The sequence below is a fragment of the Oryctolagus cuniculus genome, chromosome 1, assembly GCF_051225735.1.
Source record: "Oryctolagus cuniculus isolate XC-2025 breed Fujian yellow rabbit chromosome 1, ASM5122573v1, whole genome shotgun sequence".
NCBI lineage: Eukaryota > Metazoa > Chordata > Mammalia > Lagomorpha > Leporidae > Oryctolagus > Oryctolagus cuniculus.
Window position 1 is genome coordinate 58,710,540 of NC_142867.1, and position 21,264 is coordinate 58,731,803.

General features: G+C 41.1%; 1 protein-coding gene across 1 annotated transcript; it reads left to right on the plus strand.

The window, feature by feature from the left end:
- The first annotated feature begins 764 nt into the window (after positions 1 to 764).
- OVCH2 (ovochymase 2) lies at positions 765 to 20,233 on the plus strand. Its single transcript, XM_002708599.3, has 15 exons — positions 765 to 852; positions 2,859 to 2,968; positions 4,887 to 4,978; positions 8,498 to 8,670; positions 9,019 to 9,114; positions 9,600 to 9,751; positions 10,421 to 10,628; positions 11,738 to 11,761; positions 13,443 to 13,533; positions 13,650 to 13,774; positions 14,518 to 14,658; positions 15,028 to 15,158; positions 17,887 to 17,980; positions 18,575 to 18,706; positions 20,130 to 20,233. The coding sequence occupies exons 1-15, from the start codon at positions 765 to 767 to the stop codon at positions 20,231 to 20,233; spliced, it is 1,761 nt and encodes a 586-aa protein (XP_002708645.2).
- The last annotated feature ends 1,031 nt before the right edge of the window (positions 20,234 to 21,264 follow it).

The window sequence follows — 21,264 nt, forward strand, 5'->3', positions numbered from 1 at the left end:
GACAATGGCCAAACCACAGGTGTTTCTCAGACACTGACAATGTGCCAAGAACTCATCCAGGAAAGAAGGCTTGCATATAATCATACCCACTTTCCTTCACCTAAACATCCACCAGGTGTAGGAGTACAGGAGATTCAGCATCTGCTGTTTATAAATACAAAAAAAAATGGTGGGACAATGCAGATTCACAGAATGACTCAGTGGACACTGAGTAGTGGACTACTAGTGGACACTAGTAGCAGTACTTTCTGAGTGTGCTACAGAATTATCTTTCCTTTCTTCTCCTTCTTTAACAAATGGGGAAGATCACTATCTAGTTACATTTGAAAAAATAAAAGAAAGAAAAATATTTTATACTATTCCGATGGGTTATTTGTAAATATGTAAGAAAGTCTACCCATAAAAACAAGGGCAGCTTTGATATTCAATCCTTTTGTAAAAGTGGTAATCTGTACAAAGAAGCACATTTGCAAATGCAAACCTTAAACATTACCGTCTTGGGTATCCATTTATATTCGAAGGGAAGTAACTAACTCATGGAGGTGCAATGGGACATGTAATACTGCTTGACCAATGCTGCTTCTGTGGTTAACTCTCCACATCTTGCAAAAGATCTTTGCAAGAGACCACAAAAAAACATCATAACGACATGGTTGAATACCTCAAGTCTTGGTTAATGGATAAACTTATTTTAAATTGGCTTGTTACTGGTCTCCCAAGGCTTTCTATCTTTGTTCTCTTTAGTCTAATAACTGAGTCTTAAAATGCCTGTAAGTATGAACAAGCTGATTTTAGTACTGGGAATGTTATGTTGGGAACAAAGTGAATTTGTAACTCCTTCTCTCCCCCAAGGTAAGTTCCAAATGAATTCCATTAATTTCTTTGTCTGAAAGAACCACCTTTGCTGGAAATGGGCATCAGAATTCCACTCCATAGTCCTTTGGGAAAATTGGAGGGGAAAATATACTTTGGAAATCTAGTTGTTTGTCAAGTAATTATTTGGGATTTCTCTCCTATACTCAATATTTGAAGTAGGGTAAAACATTAATGGAATGGAATTAAGTTTTTTATTTCACAAAGTGAATTGAAATTATTTACATAAAAATCCCATCTTCTTTCATGGATCTAATTCTGGAAATCAGCTTGGATTTGGAAGCACTTGGAGTCCTTTGTAAAATTATCATGCTGGGAAATAGAAAGCATGGTCACTGTAGTATATTATAAATGGTCTCTTCCCCCTTGATTATCATAAGCTGGAAACAGTTCTTGGCAGGCTTTTCCACAGTCAGACTTGTGCCAGACCTAAGCATCAACATGTTTTCTGTCTGCTTCATTGAGTTCAGGAAATAGTAAATTTTGTGTCTGAAGGATTTATGACTTATTCAAGTGAAACAGAAAATAAACTGAATCCAATGTCATTCCTGCATTGGGCTCAGAATTAAAACAAAAAACAAAACTTAGTGTTACATTCATTCACTGCCAGTAATTAGCTGTGCATCTCTTAGTTTTTTCAGCTGTAAAGTGGAGGATAATGTATTTGATTCACAGGTATAGAATAGGGATTAAATAATATGTCATTTTAAAGATTCTTGCATATTTTAATATACTACTCTAAATAGTTCTACTCTTAAGGATATATTCTCAAAAGAAACCATTAGTTCATCAGCCTAACTTTTCTATTTGCCTTCTGTATTCCTAGGAATTTGTGCTAAGCCTTATAAACACAGCCATGTATACAACATAGGTTTCTTTTTCAAGTATGTCATAATCCAATGATGGAGGCCAACAACTCACTATCATAGCACTGCTATACAACACAGGAGAAAGACACTTAACCCAGTTTCAGTAAATCAAGGAAGACTTCTTAGGGTCATCTCCTAGTTGAGGAATAAGGACTAGAGGATTCAGCTAGGCAAAAAATGGTGCGATTATGGGGCAGGGCTTTTCTAGATCTTCCTAAAAAACATGCGGAAAAGAATGACTTGCAGGAGGGGCCAATTGCCATCCTTGAACTACCTATCTTAGTCAATATCTTTATCCTAGCCTTTCTCTTAGGTGGAGAGTCAGGAAAATTGAGGGAAAGTGAGTAAATGCAAGCTTTTTCAGGGATAAAGTATTTTCCATGAAGAAGTTCTTTCTTCCATTATCTGGTAACCCCTAACCTAACACTGGTGTATGAATCAAGATGCAGCTTTCTGTCTACTGCATTCTTCTTGAACAATCTGACTGATACACTTGCATAGATAATTAAATCCTAAGAGATTTATTGCTATCTGTGTTTTGGGCACCACAGACTATGTTAAGACTTGTTTTCACAGATAGAACAGAGAAGATATTCAGCAAATTGCAATAAAACACAGACTATAGCATCAACAACAAATAACTTCTACAAATCAGGCAACTGTGCTATATATTGTGATTTTACATATTTCTAAGATTAAGTTCCTATCTTTGAGAAGTTCACAGTCTAGCTGGGTTGAAAGACATAGAAACAGCCATAATGGCAAGTGATCAATGTCATGGGTGACTAAAGTACTGTGAGGAGCTTCTCAGGTGCCACAGAGCTCAGAATCAAAAGACAGCTGCATTCCCCACAATTCAGTGGAAATCTACTCCTGAAGCCATTAGTCTTCACATCAGAAAAGTATCTATCTATATTTCTTCCTCATAACAAGAACTGAGCAATTCCTTGCACTACAGATCATAGCAAATCCTGACAATTAACTTAAATCTATTTCCTGATCTTCAACATGCTCTATGCCCTACAGTTTTTTTTTTCTTGTTCAGAAGAGTTTCCTGCATCCCTCTGTCTTAGAAGCCATCTAATCACACAATTTTTATCTTATTTTTTTACCCAGCTCCCAACTGTGGGCAGCGTCTAATTAAGACACGACCTTGGAGTAACTTTAACATTTTCAGTCGCATAGTTGGGGGAAGCCATGTGGAAAAGGGCTCCTATCCCTGGCAGGTGAGTCTCTGGTGGGTGGTTGTGAGATGTCTCAGGATCAGATCTATAGAATCACATGCTACTGGTCAGTGCTCCCTTCTGCCAACCTCTTCACCAGAGAAGAGATCTCAGGAGCGTGTGCAAATATCCAAGCCCTGTTCCATGTGCATCAGCTGAGTTCAGAAAATGTGTGTTCCTAATAGTTACATGACTACTGGCTTACTTCACAAACTGGAAATGCCATCCCAAACTCTGAGCCCCTAACACATGCATGGCACTTCAGGAACCTAAAAAAAACTGTGAATTTACAATTTTAAATATAATTTTTTATTCAATAAGTTTATTAAAGAGATATATTGCTATAGCTGAAGAAGACTACAGAGGACTGGCATTGTAGCACAGGGGATTATCAACTCTTGTGACAACTACACCTAATTGGCCGCTCTCCTTCCAATTCAGCTTCCTGTTAACACACTTCAAAAGGCAGAAGAAGATAGCCCAAGTACTTGTAGCCCTGCCACTTGTGTGGGATACTGACTGGAATTCCTGGCTTAGGCTTTGACCCGTCCTAGATTTGGCTGTTGAGGCTGTCTGGGGAGTGAACCAGCATACAGAAGATCTCTCTCTCTCTCTCTCTCTTTCTCTCTCTCTCTCTCTCTCTCTCTCTCTCTCCCCTTCTCTGCTTTTCAAAAGACAGATAAACCAACCTTAAAAAAAATAATAAGATTACTAAACAATTTGAATTCACAGATCGCTTTTGGGTTTAGGGTATAGGATCCTTCAGGGTACAGTTAGGAACACACTGCTTCCTTAGGCACTAATGTCTTAAGAATTCTGCCTCAACTTAATCTCCTGGTCCTCCCATGCCATCAACATGCCTTTGTGTCTCTGTCCCTAGCCTATAGTGTTTGCTTTTAACATATGAAATTCTCCCAATTTTCTTTACCCTCAAAGCGTGTTGTATTCTTGCCTCTTAATTTTGCCAATAGTGCAATCCCTCTTAATTTTTACTTCTCTTGAGTCAGTCACATTAACTTCTAGGAAAATGAATATTTGGTAATAGTTGGAAGACTGAGTTTGTATTCATGAATTGACCAAGTAGCTGAGTCACTGTCATTTGACCAACTGATTACTTGACTGGATAGTTGGTTGATCAGTTGGTTACTTGAAAGGTTGGTTGTCTGGTCAATTCAGAAGTCAATATTCCAATCACAGTAAAGGTGACTCTTCGACTTTCACTTACTTGCTCTTTGTTCTATTCTTAGCTTTTTCTCTGTACTACTTTTTTCTGATTGCTAGTTAAGTAATTCAAGTGAACTGATTTTTTTAATTCTAAAAATGTGAATTTATTCATTAAAAGTATTTACTTTTACACTATAAATCATTCTACAATTAAATATCATGAACAGCATAAACCAAATATGGAGAGTATGGTAGAAAGGCAGAATAAACAGGCCTAAAGTTGCAGGGGTCAAATAATTAAGAATATGAGGTTGGAAGGTACAAGACACTTCCCTAAGTAGCTTGAAGGAAGTGGAGCATATGTTGAAAGACTCCCTACCCCTCACCTTGCCTTCTTTCAAACTTCTTCCAATGGATTATACTGTATCTTATACTCCTCTATCTTTATTCACAGATATTTTTCATATTGTTAGAATGCAGATCAACAGTGTTATAAAATAATTAAATAAAAATGCATACCAACACTTACATCAAATTATCTCCAATTAACTACCTCTCATGCAGACCAGGGTTGGGAATGATCTGGTTCTAGCCCTTCTCTTCCATATGTGTTGCACTACATGGGTTTTACCCCTGCATAGTCCATGATTCCTGATATCTATGAATAAGATATCTGTTTTTCCAGCATGCCCAGGCATCAGGTTTTGGGGACTCCCACGGTATTAACTTGCTCCCACTTAACGTCTTTGTGATTCAGGTGTCTCTGAAACGAAGGCAGAAGCATATCTGTGGAGGAACCATCATCTCCCCTCAGTGGGTGATCACGGCAGCTCACTGTGTCACAAAGAGGTAGGGAAGGCCTAGCCCCGGGATAAAGATCTGAGCACCCTCTGTTTTCCCTTGGAACCAGCAGTAATAACGCTATGAAGACAAGACCTGTAAGGAGTATTGCTAGAGCTGGTGGTACCCTGTTCATGCAATACAAATGGAATTCAGTGACACTGTGAGAAGGTACTCAACATGGCAGAAAACATGCCTTCGATGCAGAAATAAAACATTTAAGATGACTGGAAGTTAAAAAAAAAATTCAGGTGAGGAGGAAAAAGAATTACAAAGATGGATTTGTGAGTTTTCTCCTGGTTTCTTTTTTCTTAATTTGGTAAAAAAAAATTATCCAGTTAATCATATATCTTTTTTTTTTTTTTTTTTGACAGGCAGAGTGGACAGTGAGATAGAGAGACAGAGAGAAAGGTCTTCCTTTTGCCGTTGGTTCACCCTCCAATGGCCGCTGCGGCCGGCGCATTGCGCTGATCCAAAGCCAGGAGCCAGGTGCTTCTCCTGGTCTCCCATGTGGGTGATCCCTGTTAAACATAAAAGTGGGAATAAGAGAGGGAAGAGATGTACAATTTGGGACATGCTCAGGCTGACTTGCCCCAAATGGTAGAGTTAGAAACATACCAGGGGACTCTAATTCAATCCCATCAAGGTGGCATGTACCAATGCCATCTCACTAGTCCAAGTGATCAATTTCAGTTCAAAATTGATCATAATGAAAGGACTAAGAGTCAAAGGGAGCACATAAACAAGTCTAGTACCTGCTAATACTAACCGATAGAATAAATAAAGGGGAGAGTGATCCAACATGGGAAGCGAGATACTCAGCAGACTCATAGAATGGCAGATGTCCTAAACAGCACTCTGGCCTCAGAATCATCCCTAAAGGCATTCCGATCTGGCTGAAAAGCCCATGAGAGTATTTCAGGCATGGAAAGCCAAGACACTCTGGAAAACAAACAAACAAACAAACAAACACCTAAATGAAAGATCTCTGTGAGTGAGATCCCAGTGGAAAGAACAGGTCATCAAAGAAGGAGGTACCTTTCTCTGAAGGGAGGAGAGAACCTCCACTTTGACTATGACCTTGTCTAAACAAGATAAGAGTCAGAGAACTCAAGGGGCTTCCATAGCCTTGGAAACTCATGACTGGAGCATGGGGAGATTACTGAGGCCATAAACAAGAGTGTCAATTTGTAAAGTGAACAACAGGAGTCACTGTGCACTTACTCCTCATGTAGGATCTCTGTCCTTAATGTGCTGTACATTGAGACTTAATGCTATAACGAGTACTCAAACAGTATATCTCACTTTGTGTTTCTATGGGGGTGCAAACTGTTGAAAGCTTTACTTAATGTATACTAAACTGATCTTCTGTAAAAAAAAAAAATTATCAATTCCCAACTTGACTCTCACTGGGATTAAAAATGACAATAGGTCTGATCTGATTTCATCGTCATTTAAAAAATCATCTATTATTTTTCACTTTATGTTTCTGTGTGGGAGCAAACTGTTGAAATCTTTACTTAATGTATGCTAAACTGATCTTCTGTATATAAAGAGAATCGAAAATGAATCCTGATGTGAATGGAAGGGGAGAGGGAGTGGGAGAGGGGAGGGTTGCGGGTGGGAGGGACGTTATGGGGGGGAAGCCATTGTAATCCATAAGCCGTACTTTGGAAATTTATATTCATTAAATAAAAGTTAAAAAAAATCCAGTTATTCATATATCTTTTTTTTTTTTTTGACAGGCAGAGTGGACAGTGAGAGAGAGAGACAGAGAGAAAGGTCTTCCTTTTGCCGTTGGTTCACCCTCCAATGGCTGCTGCGGCCGGCGCACTGTGGCCGGCGCATTGCGCTGATCCAAAGCCAGGAGGCAGGTGCTTCTCCTGGTCTCCCATGTGGGTGCAGGGCCCAAGCACTTGGGCCATCCTCCACTGCACTCCCGGCCCATAGCAGAGAGCTGGCCTGGAAGAGGGGCAACCGGGACAGAATCCGGCGCCCTGACCGGGACTAGAACCCGGTGTACCAGTGCCGCAAGGTGAAGGATTAGCCTAGTGAGCCACAGCGCCAGCAAATCATATATCTTAAGAAATAGATAAGGGGCTGGCGCTGTGGTTCACTTGTGTATTCCTCCACCTGCGGCACCAGCACCCCAGGTTCTAGTCCCAGTTGGGGCACTGGGTTCTAGTCCCGGCTGCTCCTCTTCCAGTCCAGCTCTCTGCTGTGTCCGAGAGGGCAGTGGAGGATGGCCCAAGTGCTTGGGCCCTGCACCCGCATGGGAGACCAGGAGGAGGTACCTGGCTCCTGGCTTTGGATCAGCACAGCACCAGCTGTAACAGCCATTTGGGGAGTGAATCAATGGAAGGAAAACCTTTCTCTGTCTTTCTCTCTCTCACTGTCTGTAACTCTACCTGTCAAATAAATTTTTTTTAAATAAATAAGTAAAAGAAAATAAAGGGAAGCCAGTAAAGTATAAATTAGGTTCCCATGGCTTCCTTTCTATTGGTCCTTCCTCTCTGACTTCAACCTAACAACTTCTATTCTTTATCTACTTTTGGGTGATCCAAACATTCCATTATTGTCAGTGCTCTTGATATACACTAGGCTGTAATCAAGATTATGTCCCTATGTTTATCCTCTTTGATTTCAAGTCTGTAAACATTCCCCAGATGCTTACTTAGTGCTAGGCACTAGTGGACAGCAAAGATATAAAAATGACTAAGACACAATTCCTATCCCCAGAGAGTTGACAGTCTAAAAATAATCAAATGATAATTTCACCACAGTGTGGCAGATGATAGACTAGAGAGACAGTATGTACTGGGCGAGGTACCTAATAGAGCCAAAAGTCATGAAAGTATACCAGGAGAAAATGATGCTCTTTCCAGTTCTGTATAAAATCATTACTTCTGGGAAGGAAAGGTCCCAAACAATGATAAACTGAAAGTTCTTAGTCTCTCTCAATATATTCTACCAAGATCCATTCAGATAACGTTGGCCCAGGAAGATGAGGTCTTTCTCATGTCATGTCAGATCTCTAAATGACAAACATAAAGATGGAAAGGAAAAGACCCTAACTTTCCACTGTTGTAATCATCCTAATGCCCTGAGTGCATGTGCTCTCTGGGACATCATAGTTATGGTACTATCCTTCATAGTCTACACTACATATAAGATATCTGGTATTGAGGCCAAGTAAAGTTCCTAGGGTAGCTGAATAAAGTTCCCTATAGCTTTATATTCCTGAATCACAATGAACGTGCATCTCTACATATTTATAAATAATGCTGCCAAGTGTTAAATTTGTCATATCATTGGCTCCGTATAAGGCCCCTCCATACTAGTCCTCCACGGGAACTTGGAATCTCTGCATCTTTTCTAATAGTTTTGGAATCTTCCTCACTTTCTCTGCTCAGCAGCTTTACATCCCGCATTATTCAAACAGCATTTGTAGAGGGCAATTTGTCGCTCATGACTATGGTGCTCAAGGGTTTAATGAAACCCATTCATTTTACTGCTTTTTCTTCACAGAAACAGTGTGTCAAACTTGAATGTTACTGCTGGAGAACATGACTTGAGCCAGACAGAGCCAGAAGAGCAAACGTTCGCCATCAAGACTGTCATTATACACCCACATTTCTCCGCCAAGAAACCAATGGACTACGATATTGCTCTTTTGAAGATGGCTGGAACCTTCCAGTTTGGTAAACAATTGAGGCTCACCCTGAATTGTCTGCCCCATATTCTCCATCTCATGACATTCTTCTTGCAGTGTTATGTGTATCACATAGGTTCAACTGCTGGGTCATGTGCTTTGAGAGATGGATTTAGTTGGAAGGCCTACTACCTGAAGCTTTCTTCACTTGTAGTTCTGGTTTGGGTATTACGCAGAGTTGGAAAAGGGTCTTTCCTTGTTTGATAAGTGACCACTGGAGACGCCATGAAGAGATATGACAATTCTCACAAGGTCTTAGTGGAATTCCAACTGGTGAGTGGCTTATGGTATCCTCTTCTCCAAAAGGAGACACGTCCTGCCTTGATCTTTTCTTCAGGCCGGTTTGTGGGGCCCCTGTGTCTTCCAAAGCCAGGGGAGCAATTTGCAGCTGGATTTATTTGTACAACTGCAGGCTGGGGCCGCTTGACTGAAGGTAAGAACTTTCTGGTGGGTAATCAGAAAAGAAAATTTTTAATCTATTTTTAAAAAATTGTGCAAAGCATTTCTAAAGATGGAGAATGCCATGTTCCACTTAGAAATTCAGTCTTGGGGCAGGTGTTTAGGCTAGCAGTTAAGATGCTGGTTAGGATGCTTACTTCCCACATGGAAGTGCCAGGGTTCAATGCCTGGTTCTGGCTCCTGACTTTAACACCTTGCTAATGTAGACCCTGGGAGGCAGCAAGTGATGGCTCAAGTCCTTACTACTCGCCTTGGAGACCTGGATTGAGTTTCCAGCTCCCAGTTTCAGCCTGGCCCAGCCCTGGGCCCTGGGCATTTGGAGAGTGAACTAATGGATGAGAGCCCTCTTTCTCTGTCTCTCAAATAAGCAAGTAAATATTATAAAGAAATACAGTTCCTTGAATGGCATAGCTTTGACTCAGAAAGGTCCACCTTGCTAGGCTCCTGTCTGTGTTCCAGATGGTGTCTTCTCGCAAGTCTTGCAGGAAGTGAACCTGCCTATTCTGAGCCAGGAGGAGTGTGTGGCAGCTTTGCTAACCTTAAAGAGGCCCATCAGTGGAAAGACCTTTCTCTGCACAGGCTTCCCTGATGGGGGGAGAGATGCATGCCAGGTAGGTGGGGACAGCTGAGCTGACAGGCCCCAGGTAGAGCGTCCCTTGACTTTGTCATCACCTGTGGGGTTCAAAGAAGGTGGTTTCCAGATATGACTAGAATCTAGAAAGAAGGGTCAAGAATAACGGGAGGTCAAGTCAAAATGAAAGGACAGTTTGAAATCATCTATGTTTAGCAATGAGTACAAATACAAAGTGGGGCTCTGCCTTTTCCAACAGAACAAATAAAGATAATGCCAAGAATGAGCTCAGGGTTCTCCCATTCCTGACAGGTAGATGGTTATTTCCTATTTAGAGGTTTCCATGTTGCAGGTGTTGGGAACTTTATTTTCCCTCCATTTTTCCTGCTGACAAAGACCTGGGGTCAATTTTACTGCCAGGCACAATTTCTCTGAGTCTATGGCTATAGCATGAGACAGACAGCAGAAGGAAGAAAGTCTACAGCCTGGATCAGAGGCTAAGATGGGAAAGAATGGGGTGGAACTGATGGGCTCCATTGATGTTTGAGGACCATGTGTAAACTGTGCTTGGCTGTCCTCCCAGTGACCTGAGTCTAAATTGCTACGAGTGAGACAATGGCATCCTCACCAGCATCCTTGTGGGGAAGGAGTGTGCACTGTGGGGCACAGACACCGACAAGGGTGGTAACAGAGATTTCCTCCCCTGCAGGGAGATTCAGGAGGTTCGCTCATGTGCCAGAATAAGAAAGGTGCCTGGATTCTGGCTGGTGTGACTTCCTGGGGTTTTGGTTGTGGTCGAGGCTGGAGAAACAATGGAGGCTGGAGAAACAATGAGCAGGAAAATGAGCAAGGATCCCCTGGGATCTTCACAGATCTTAGTAAAGTGCTTCCCTGGATCCACGAACATATCCAAACTGGTAATGAACACTGCACAAAGCAAAGAAGCTGCCATTCTGCTAGGGCCAGAGAGAGCACTGGCCGTCTAGGCAAGTCAGGCAGAGAGCACACAAGCTCTACAGTTCTGTCCTCAGCGTAGCACACAGGGACTGTGAAAACAAGAGGGAAATGTGGTATGTGCTACAGCATGCAGTGACTATGCAATAGAAAGAATTAATCTATCCATCTTATTTTGTCAAATCTGTCTTTAACTGAAGATACCCTTGATGATGTTTTTACCTCTTAATACTCTATTTTGGCAAGAATAATCAAGCTATAGCATAGATAGGTCATTATCAACCATGCAGTTCTGCCACTCAGGGAAGAGTGTCAGGAGATTTTTGGTTCTCACATCCAGGGGTGAGGGTCCACTGGCATCTAATGGGGAGGGGCCGCTGATGCTTCGGAACATCTTACAATGCACAGGGCAATCCAGCACAACAAAGAACGAGTCCACCCACAATATTAATTGTGCCATGGTTGAAATGCCCTTGCATAGATCTGAGCACAGGAAATCTGAGAGGGCCATGATCTAAATACATCCTCCTACTAGGCTGCCCAGCCAGTAATTGCAACTTCATTTCCACCTCCAAACCCTGTTCAATTTTCATAACTGGTGGCTTTCAGATTCAACAAGGTTTCTATCCTTCCCCAAATAAAAAGTTAATTCAAGTTAATTCAATAAAAACGTGATTGTGTTTTCAAAGATATGGTATCATGGCAGGTATCTGAGCCCTCAGTTCAAGTAGTAGCTATCCCCCAAACTGTCTTGTGGTCGTGGGCAATTTATTTCCATCTCTACACTCTATTCCATATAAGCTGACCTTTTCCTGCTCTGTGTAATTTCGAAGTTAATCATTGTCTGTTTATTAATTAGGTCACTCAATAAAGAGAATATCATCTCCTTAAAACACCAGGGCCCTATTCTTACTTTGTCACTTTATCTGTTCTCTTTTTTGCACAGTTTAGATTTTTCATTTGTTGCACATTAAGTTAAAATCTCTATAGTTTTGACCAAAAAGTTGGTAAATTCTTGAAATATTGCTCAGAGGACCACAGATTTTCAATCACATCTTTTTTCCTTTCCCAGGGAATCGGAGAAAGAGCTCCAGAGGTGGGTATTCTTTGCAACCTGTCCCATCAGGAGCATGAATTAACATGCAGCATTTCTGAATATCAGGTCCCTTTATAATCAAAAGTCTTTCTCCTCTGCAAGTGTTCTCCATGCTTACTATGTGCAAAAATTGTCACTTGAAGCACCCACAGCCATTCCCTGGCCATCTAGGCAGCTCAGCTCCCAGAAGGAGCCATGGAACCCCTTTTATTTCACTTCTTGTCAATCCACAGACCCATCTCAAGTCAGCAAACATCTGTTAAACCCTAGCTTTAAATTAGGGACTTGAAGGAAGCGGGAAGGAGGTACAGATATGGTTGATAAGCTTTACACCTTATCCTGAAAGTGTCCCTGAAGTGTCCCTTATCCAAAGGTCTCACCCTCAGTGTTAGACTGCAACACTACAATACATTTACCCTGTGGCATCTTATCTCTGAACCTCAGTTTCCTCATCCATAAAGAAAAAAGTTCGTACTAGATGGCTTCTTGGACATCTTTAGTTCAAATCTTCAGTTATTCTTTGAACCTACAGAACCATCCAAAAAGAACAATATAGAAAAATAGTACTCTGAGAGCTCCAAGGAGGGAGCAGCTGCTTCTACCTAAAAATAAACATATCAATCAGTCAACAAAGGCAATTGTGGAGCGTAAACAGCTTTTAAGCTGAACTTTGAAGGATGAGTGAGATTTTGTCAGATGGAAATGGTTTGTGGCTAAAGAAAAATATTTCTGTTCAAACAATCATCCTCATTAGAGAATGGATATTAGAGGAAGGAGATAGACAAATGCAGGGTGTACCAGAGACCAGCAAATTGGCCAAACCAGTTGAAGCATAGGATGTATGATGCAGTTTATTGTGGGAAAAGAAGCAAAAGATAACTTGAGATAAAATTATGAGAACTTCAAGAGTCACTCAAAAAAGTTTAGACATTGAGGAATAGGAAGCTGATTAATTAGATTAGAGCTATAATGACATAACATTATACACTAATATATATTAAACATATAAGTATATATGTGTAAATAATATACACTAATTCAAGAAATAAGAAATGAAGGCCTGAACCAACACACTGGCCAGAATAAAAAAGAAGAGCTAGAAAGAAGAGAAATTAAGGACTTTGTAGCCAGTTAGACGAATGGTAAGGGAGGTGGGGGAATCAAAGATAGTACAAAACTTCTGAGCATGAGACACTAATATAAAAGAACTTAGAAGTAGCAAAATCAGAAATGGATACAGTTTTGCTGACCCAGAGAAATCAAATTTAAACATGTTGAGTTTCAGGGGAGATATCTAGGAAACCATTGTAAAACCTTTCTGAAGATCAGAACAGTAGAGAAACTGAGGGTTATGAATGAGATTAATCTGAGGGCTCATGTTAGAGGGAAGATGAGGACTAAGCATAGAATGCAGGAAATGCCAGTATTTACAGAATGAAATCACAGGGTCAGAGAAAGAGTTAAGAAGAAAAAAATGTCATAGAATTTCAAGCTTAAGCAGGCTTTAAAAGGAACAAAAAAGAATAAGGCATTATAGAAGCCAAGACAGGAAAATATGGAGAGCAGAAGATCAGAACTTAGAAAGAACTAGAAGGTGGACGAGTCTGCACAGTTTCTAGAAGGAGCGGCCATGGTTGGGAGCCATCACTGTTATCCCTAATTCTCCTGGCTTTCCCTCCAGCCTCATGCAGTGAGCAGGATGGCGTAGTCAGCGGGTCTGAGGGGGAACTGCACTTCCCAGAAAGCCTCCACCTGTATTATGAAAGCAAGCAGTGAGTAGCCCCTCTAGCACCCTCACGCCCACCTCCAGTCTGGCTGTACTTATTTACTGGGATGTCGAATCACTTTCTACCTAGAAATAACATCCTCCCAATGTATCTTCCTGCAGACTGTGTGTCTGGACCCTGCTGGTAGCACAGGAAATGCATGTGCTGCTCAATTTTTCCCGCTTGGATGTGGAGTCCTGTCAGCACAATTACCTGTCAATGTATTCTTTAGAAGGCAGACTCTTTGGTGAGTGGGTTTTCACATCCTCCAGTGGAAATCAGTGCTATGTGGGCTTAATGAGACCTGGCTATCTTATGTCTGGCACTGAGTCATCTGTAAACAGCACACTTGCCATCTCCAACTTTGAGACCCAGAATTGCAAGGGGGAAGGAACTGAATCTGAGCCTGTGGGTGGCTGCAAGACCACAAAACACTTCAGTAGCTGCATCAGCTTCCCATGAATGAACCAGGTTTCCAAACCCACTGGCCACACAAGCTCATACGAAATAAAATCTGCATGCATTTCAGAGCCACTACCCCCTTACCACTCCCTGCCCCAACATCCCGGATGCTGCTCCTAGAAATGGAAATGACTTTTACCTGCTTCATCAAGCTAAAAAGAGAAGTGCCAGTAGATACTCATGAGGAGGCAACAAGGACTACTTAAATACGAAGCAGAAAGGGAGTAGTGTTTCTCTGAGTCTCCACTGGAGGCCATTTTGCTCCCCAAGGGACATTTGGCAGCGTCTTAGAAGCACCCTGGGTCCTCAAGACTGGAGGGACTGCAGCTGGAACCCAGGTTAGCTGTCAGTAGTAGAAGCATTGTTACTGGTAGAGTCAGGGATGCTAGCAGACACGGAACAAAAGGCATAGGACAGCATGAACACAAAGAATGTTCCAGTCCAAACTGTCCATAGGGCCAAGGTTGAGAAACTACAGCTATTGGATGCTACTTTCAAGATTCTGAATGAAGACTTTCTCTGTTGCAGGAAAGCTCTGTGGAGAAAGCCTCACCTCAGCCATTCTTGTGGGTTCTAATACCATGAGGCTGGAGTTCATGTCTGATGTCACAGATTATGCTGCTGGGTTTAATCTCACCTACAAAGCACTTAAACCAAACTACCTTCCTGGTAATATCATTGACTTTTATCACACAGTTTCCAGGCCTTAGATAGAGGTGTAGGCCCTGCAGGAATCAGATGAGGAGCAAGGGAGCCTTCTCCCAAGTCTGGCAGGCTCCACAGTGGATAGGAGCCACAATTCCAGCTAGGAGCAGGTGCTCTCTCTCCTTCCACAGTCCTGATACTCTTATTTATCTCTCACCCAAAAGGGTTAAGAGGGCCTAAAGAGTTCTGGAAAACAAGTGTTCAAATTTCTGCCTTTTTCTTGGTTGTGTCTAAACACTCAGTTCATGAATTATTTGCAGGAGAGAGGGGAGAAAAGTGAGAATTCTTCACTGGGGTGGTGCCAGATGTCTGGACTTTACTCTTATGTTTCAGATTCAGGTTGCCATTCTTTAACAGTCCTTTTTGAAGAAGGCGTCATACAGAGTCTTCGCTATCCTGAGAACTACAGTGACATGGCTAACTGTAATTGGATTTTCCAAGCCCCCAAACATCACCTAATTAAGGTATTGATTGGTTATTCTTACTTAGTTATGGAATATCCACAAAACATCTAACATAAGCACCATACAGGCAGAGTTTTTTTTATCAAGTTTATTCACTGCTATATTTTTAGTACACAGTACCTGACACACAAAAGTGCTCAATCATTATTTCCCTTGAAATTATCCATTATTACCACTAGATGGCACTTGCACTCTATACTTTTTGTAAAAAAAAAAAAAAAAAAAAAAAAAAAAAAAAAAAACAGCGTTGCCTTAATCTTTGTACCTGATGACTTTGACCAGGCTCTGGTCCTTTCTATAAACAAGCATTTCTTCCTTTTTAAACTACTAACAATATACCATGATGTAAGCAATGGCTAGCAAAAGTCAATGACAACCAGGCCAAAATCATTAAGCATGCCATGCAGTAAAGAGCCAGTAAGTAAAGAGGAAGCATTGTAGAGCAGGTACATGGAATTGCTAGATTACGAGAGCCATAAGGCGTATGTGAGGGAGGGGGTAGTGGAAAGTGAGGCTGAAGTCAAAGTTTGGAGGCCTTTGAAGTCAGCACATGGGGTTTATTCCACATTTGGTAAGAAGTGCTAGTGGCCATTTATTTGTCCATTAAACATCAGTGGACCAAACATAGAATACTTGAGTATCGTCAACTGGGTAGATGAAGGTAAGACTGCAGTCAAACTGAGATTGGAACTAGGCATTTATTTACAAGTCTTTCTCCTAAATTAATCATTGAAAGAGGGTTTAGGAAGAAAAGAAAGGAGCACAGAAAATAAAGCAGGGGTGGGAGAGGGAGGATTCAGGGCAGACAAAACCTCAAAGCTCTCCTACATTTGAAGTAGAAAGAGATCTGGGGTGTAGAAGGAGAAGCAAACTGGTGTGCTCTTACAACAGCCCAAAGAATGGCGCCTTTAATTTAAAATATACAACAAAATAAAAACATATGGCTGATAGTTTGGATTTGTCACACAAAGTTAAAGAGAATGAGCACCAAGGATAAACTGTCCAGTCCCCAACTCCAGCCTTCCCAAAAAAGCAGAAAATTTGGATTGGACAACTCAAAGTAGTTGGGATTGTTGCTATCTGAAATACCACCTTAGATTGGAATTTAGACGCAGAAACAGTATTACACAGATTTTATGAATAAGTGGGAGAAGTCAACACAGTGAAGGTTAAGTATAGATCTCCTTTTAAAGATTTCTAAAACCTAGAGACAAAGCAAAAATGTCAACAGAACAAATATTAGTGCTGGAGGATAAGAATTTAGGTAAGAATATATTTCCAGGGGGAGGAAAAAAAAAAAAGACATTTAGTTGAAATCTGAAAATGGCACAGCATCATCTTGCAGGATCTACCCAAGAGAGTAATTTGGAAGCTGGTGTTAAAAGTCATAACAATATGCATACCATTTGACTTGGGGAGAAAAGGAGCCATTTCCAGAAAGTAGCTCAGTAATGGCTTAATAGATAATTGAACAAATGCTGTCTCCGACACCTGCCTCCTCTTTCCAATGCTACATGCACCATTAACGATCATTTGCCTCCCATGTTATCCTATCCACGCAGTTGTCTGTCCCTTGCTGAGAGTCCTGGCTCCATCTTGTCCCAATTCCAACTTCATTGGTCCTGTCTCCTACCACCCCTCACTTCAAATTCACTTGACCAGTGCTGCAGTGTGCTTGGATATCACTCTTTGTTTGCTTCTCCTTCACACTGCTCGTCCTGTATATACTTCTCATCCCTTTGCCTGACACAAAACAAGTACCCTATACAGAAAATAATATAACAGAAGGAAAAAATAAATACATTTATAGCCCATTCTTAAGATGGGGAAAAAGTGGAACTCTCAAGGATATATAGGATATTATGCTGTCACTGAACATCATGATGATAGAACTTATGAAAATGGGTTTTTCATGATTTATTCTTTTTTGAACCCAGTTTGATGTAAAATTATTACCTTTATTTTCTAAGGCTTTATTCCTCATATATCTAATAATCGACTAGAGAATGTAGCTGAGATTTACATTTAAGCTAAGTATCCCAAAGCAGCTTCCTCTAAACCATTCCAGGATTTCCGTTTTCATGCACATCTATGAATTCTCGAAGTTCACTGCTTGGACTCTGAGCACACTTTTGCAAGTGTTCTCAGCAGCTCAGATGACACTGTTCTACATCAGCACTTGGACTTGCTCTTATCTGTGCCATATCAAAATTTATCGGTGAGGCATGGAAATTTATTGGCAGCAGGACAGAGCAGGAAGGAGGAGCCAGATATATCCTGCCAGGTACAAATGGCAAAACCACTTTCAGTTTTGATTCAAGAGAACTGGGGTTCAAGATGAAATATCAGGAACCAGGTGTACAACACTAAGATGTCCAGAGAAGCAGTTGTGTGCCCATGCAACTAGCAGTATATCCAGGCTAGCATAACCCAAAGCCTAGCTGCTTTTAATTAGAAAAGTTTCCATGGGGGTGACTCCTCTGGTCTGTTAGGGCTGCAAGAGAACTCAGATATTTATACATTCAGCCCCTATTTGGTAGTTTAGATGTTTTAGAAGCTTTGAGAGCCTGTGACATAGCGTCTCTTCCTAAGTAGGTTAACCCTTGAATGAATATGCCACTGTCAGGGTGTTACTCCAGAGCAGGTTTACCAGGCCAGATCTCTCCACTCAAAGCCAGGTCACACATTCGTACTGTTTGCTCTGAATGTTAACTTGGCGTCTTCTCAGCTTTCATTTCAGAGTTTTGAAATAGAAGAAAATGGAGACTGCACTTCTGACTATGTGACAGTACACAAAGATGTAGAAGGGAAGAAGGAAATAGGTTTGTATTCTTTCGGAGCCTCCACTTGCACTGGTTTCCTGAACCCAATCTTGAGATGAGAATAAAAAGGAGATGGCTCAATTTTTCTACCTAGCTGTGTACCAGCTCCATCCCTCACTGTGGTCTTGCCACCACTCCTTCAATGAGGGCTTCAAAAAGCTTGTGGAATAACTGATTAAAAGATAATGTGCATTTTCTATGAATTGTTTGAAGCCCCCCTCATGGTTTAGGCTGAGAGAGACAGAGACAGAGAGAGATACACAGAGAGAGAGAGAGAGAGAGAATAAATAAATATCAAGAACCATTTGAATGAAAAGTTCACAATGAACTAGGAGTTGAAGGGGAAAGTTCCATTGAAATAAGCCCTGTGGCTGGAATCAGTTCTGTTACAGGCTTTTCCATTTGGGAAACAAAACAGCTGAAATGTTGAACACATATTTAAAAGAAGCAAACTGCTTTCTATTTTGAAAATGAATTGTGACAGCCATCAGAAAAGCTTATTTCTCAACAATTACTCAAAAGACACATTTTTCTTCCTCTATGCAATGCCACTGGGTCCTTGCCAACATCTTACCTGGGCTGGGCTTGGACCAGCACGGATGTGTGGCTACGCTGTGCCCAGCCCTGTGCAGAGCTTCTCCGGGGTCATGCTCATCAGCTTCCAATCAGATGAAAACGGCAACTCCAAAGGCTTTCAGGCTACTGTCTCCTTCACTCCTGGAGCAGGTAAGAAGACACAGGCACTGACTCTTCGGTTCCCAATTCCAACCCTCATAACGTGGTAGGTAATAAAGGACGGCACTTAGGACCCAATATGGATACAGTTGAGTCTCATTATTTGCACTGACTCTATCTTACAAGGTTACCACTGAATAAATGACTACTGAACCACTGCTCCTAGGTTCTCCCAAACCTCTGGGACAGTTTCATCAATGGGTCAAAACATAATCTAATTTTATATGTGATTCTGTTTAAAGACACCTTATTTAATATGTAGAATTGATTCAATAACATAAAATCATAGCAAATAACAATGTAACTCATGTCTGAATGAAGCTTATCTAACATATATATTTTACTTTATTTAAAAATCATTTAAAATATATTTTTATTTTTAATTGACAATAATTATACATATTTATGGGGTACGTTGAAATGCATGTATATAATGTGTTGTGCTCAGAGTGGGATGACTGATATATCTACATCTCAAACAAATATCAATTCTTTGTGTTGGGAATATTCAAAATCCTCCCTATTAGCTAGTTTGAAATATATAGCCTGTTGTTGCTAACCATAATGACGCTACTATAATAAATGCATTTTCTCTGTAAGGTAAACCCAGGCTTCCTGTACTCAAGAACACGGGATGGTACTTTACTGCTTTGCTTGGGGGTCATTTTAAACAGATAACTCACCAACAAAATGCACAAAAATGCAAAACACGTGGTACTAAATAGACCATAAAAAGGGCTCTTGTTTATATAGGGTGGAATGAGAGGGCAGAATGTTATTGTTCCATCTCTGCTGGGAACATGCTTGTCTGGCAACTTAGATTTATCACTCTGTAACATATGTGAACTACCACAAAAGCACCATCAGTGTTGATTCTGGAGTTAAAAAATAAATATCAGTATATAGGCATGTACTGAATACATAAAGAATGAAGATTGATTGCATGCTGAATTTTTGCCTATCCCTATTAGGTAGGTGATCTTAAGAATGACCCATCTAAAACTCATTTTTATTGACTTTACAATGGAAGACTAATGAATACCTACTAAGAATGCAGTGAGGATTAAATCAGGTAAAATGAACTTGGCCACAAGCAAACATGCAACACGTAATAGACACACAGGACATGAAATATCTTCACCAGTCCCCAAAGTCTGAACACTGAAACCACCCAGTTTCCTTCCAAGTCTCCACTCTTATGACCCTTCTTCCCAGTCCCAAAAGGCCAGTTATCGTCTTGTCAAGCTCTTCATTCTTGTTAGGTATTTTGTGGCTACAGATGGTAAAGCTGGGTTCTAGTTAAATAAGCCATACATTCCAGTCGGCGGAAATGCCTCCAAATTCTACCAGTATCTTCACAAGTCAATTTGTGATAAAATCTCAAGCTGAACAATTTTATTATTCTTACACCCAGGTTTAAACATCTCCACATCAGAGGATGAGTCACAGTCTCTGGAGACACAGAAAGTGCCACCTGGAGAAATCAATGCTCCTGGTAAACTGTTCTGGGGAATGTGACGAAGTGATACTCCTAGGGTACATCCCAGGGTTGGCCCAGAGAAACAAGCATGATGGGTTGAACTATGTCTTCCTCCCAAAACAAGTTGGAATCCTAATCTCTAGTGCCCCAGAATATGACCTTATTTGGATGCAAATCTTTACTGAATAATCAAGTTAAAATGAGGTCATTAGGGTGGGCCTAATCTATTATGACCAATTTTTTTTTTTTTATAAAAAGGGCAAATCTGGATGCAGAGAGACAGCAAGACACAGGAAGAACAGCACATTAAGATGAACAGCGCAGAGACAGAAGCACAGAAGTAATCCATCAGCCAGAGGAGAGGCATGGGACAGTTCTCCATTGCAGCCCTCAGAAAGAGCTAACCCTGCTGACATCTTGATCTTGGACTTCCAGCTCTGGAACTACGAGGAAATAAATACCTGTTGGTCTAAGACCCTCAGTTTGTGGTACTTTGGGACAGTAGCACAAGCCAATGAATACACTGGAATTGGCTTGTACAATTGTAGGGGGTTGACTAAGCTAAGTAACCCCACTGGGCAGAAAATCAAATAGGAGAATCACAGAAGCACCAGAATCCCACAGGCATGGGCTGAAGTTGTCTCTAGTGGCAGAATTTCTTCTCTCTTTTGGGGAAGTGGCAGCCCAGCTTTCAAGGCCTTCCAACTAATAATGCCAGGCCACTCATACTACCCAGGATGGTCTTCCTTACCTAAAGTCCACTGGTTAGGGGCTTTAATTATATCTGCAAAGTGGTTGGCTGAATAACTGCATGCAGTATTTTAGCCAAAATGGCCAAAAGGCCACTGCACAGAGCTGAATGGGATGTGGTCATTGTCCATCTCGCTCAAAGGAACACTAAAATATTTCCAGTCACAAGAATCAAAATTCCCATATCACGTGACTCATTTGGTGGGAATATCTAAATTGTATGCCTAATTGTGGTCTGGCTCACAAGATCTCCTCACCATAAATCAGTAAGCATACCACCAGGTTTTAATGCCAACGACATGAGGAAGGCTGGGCTCTC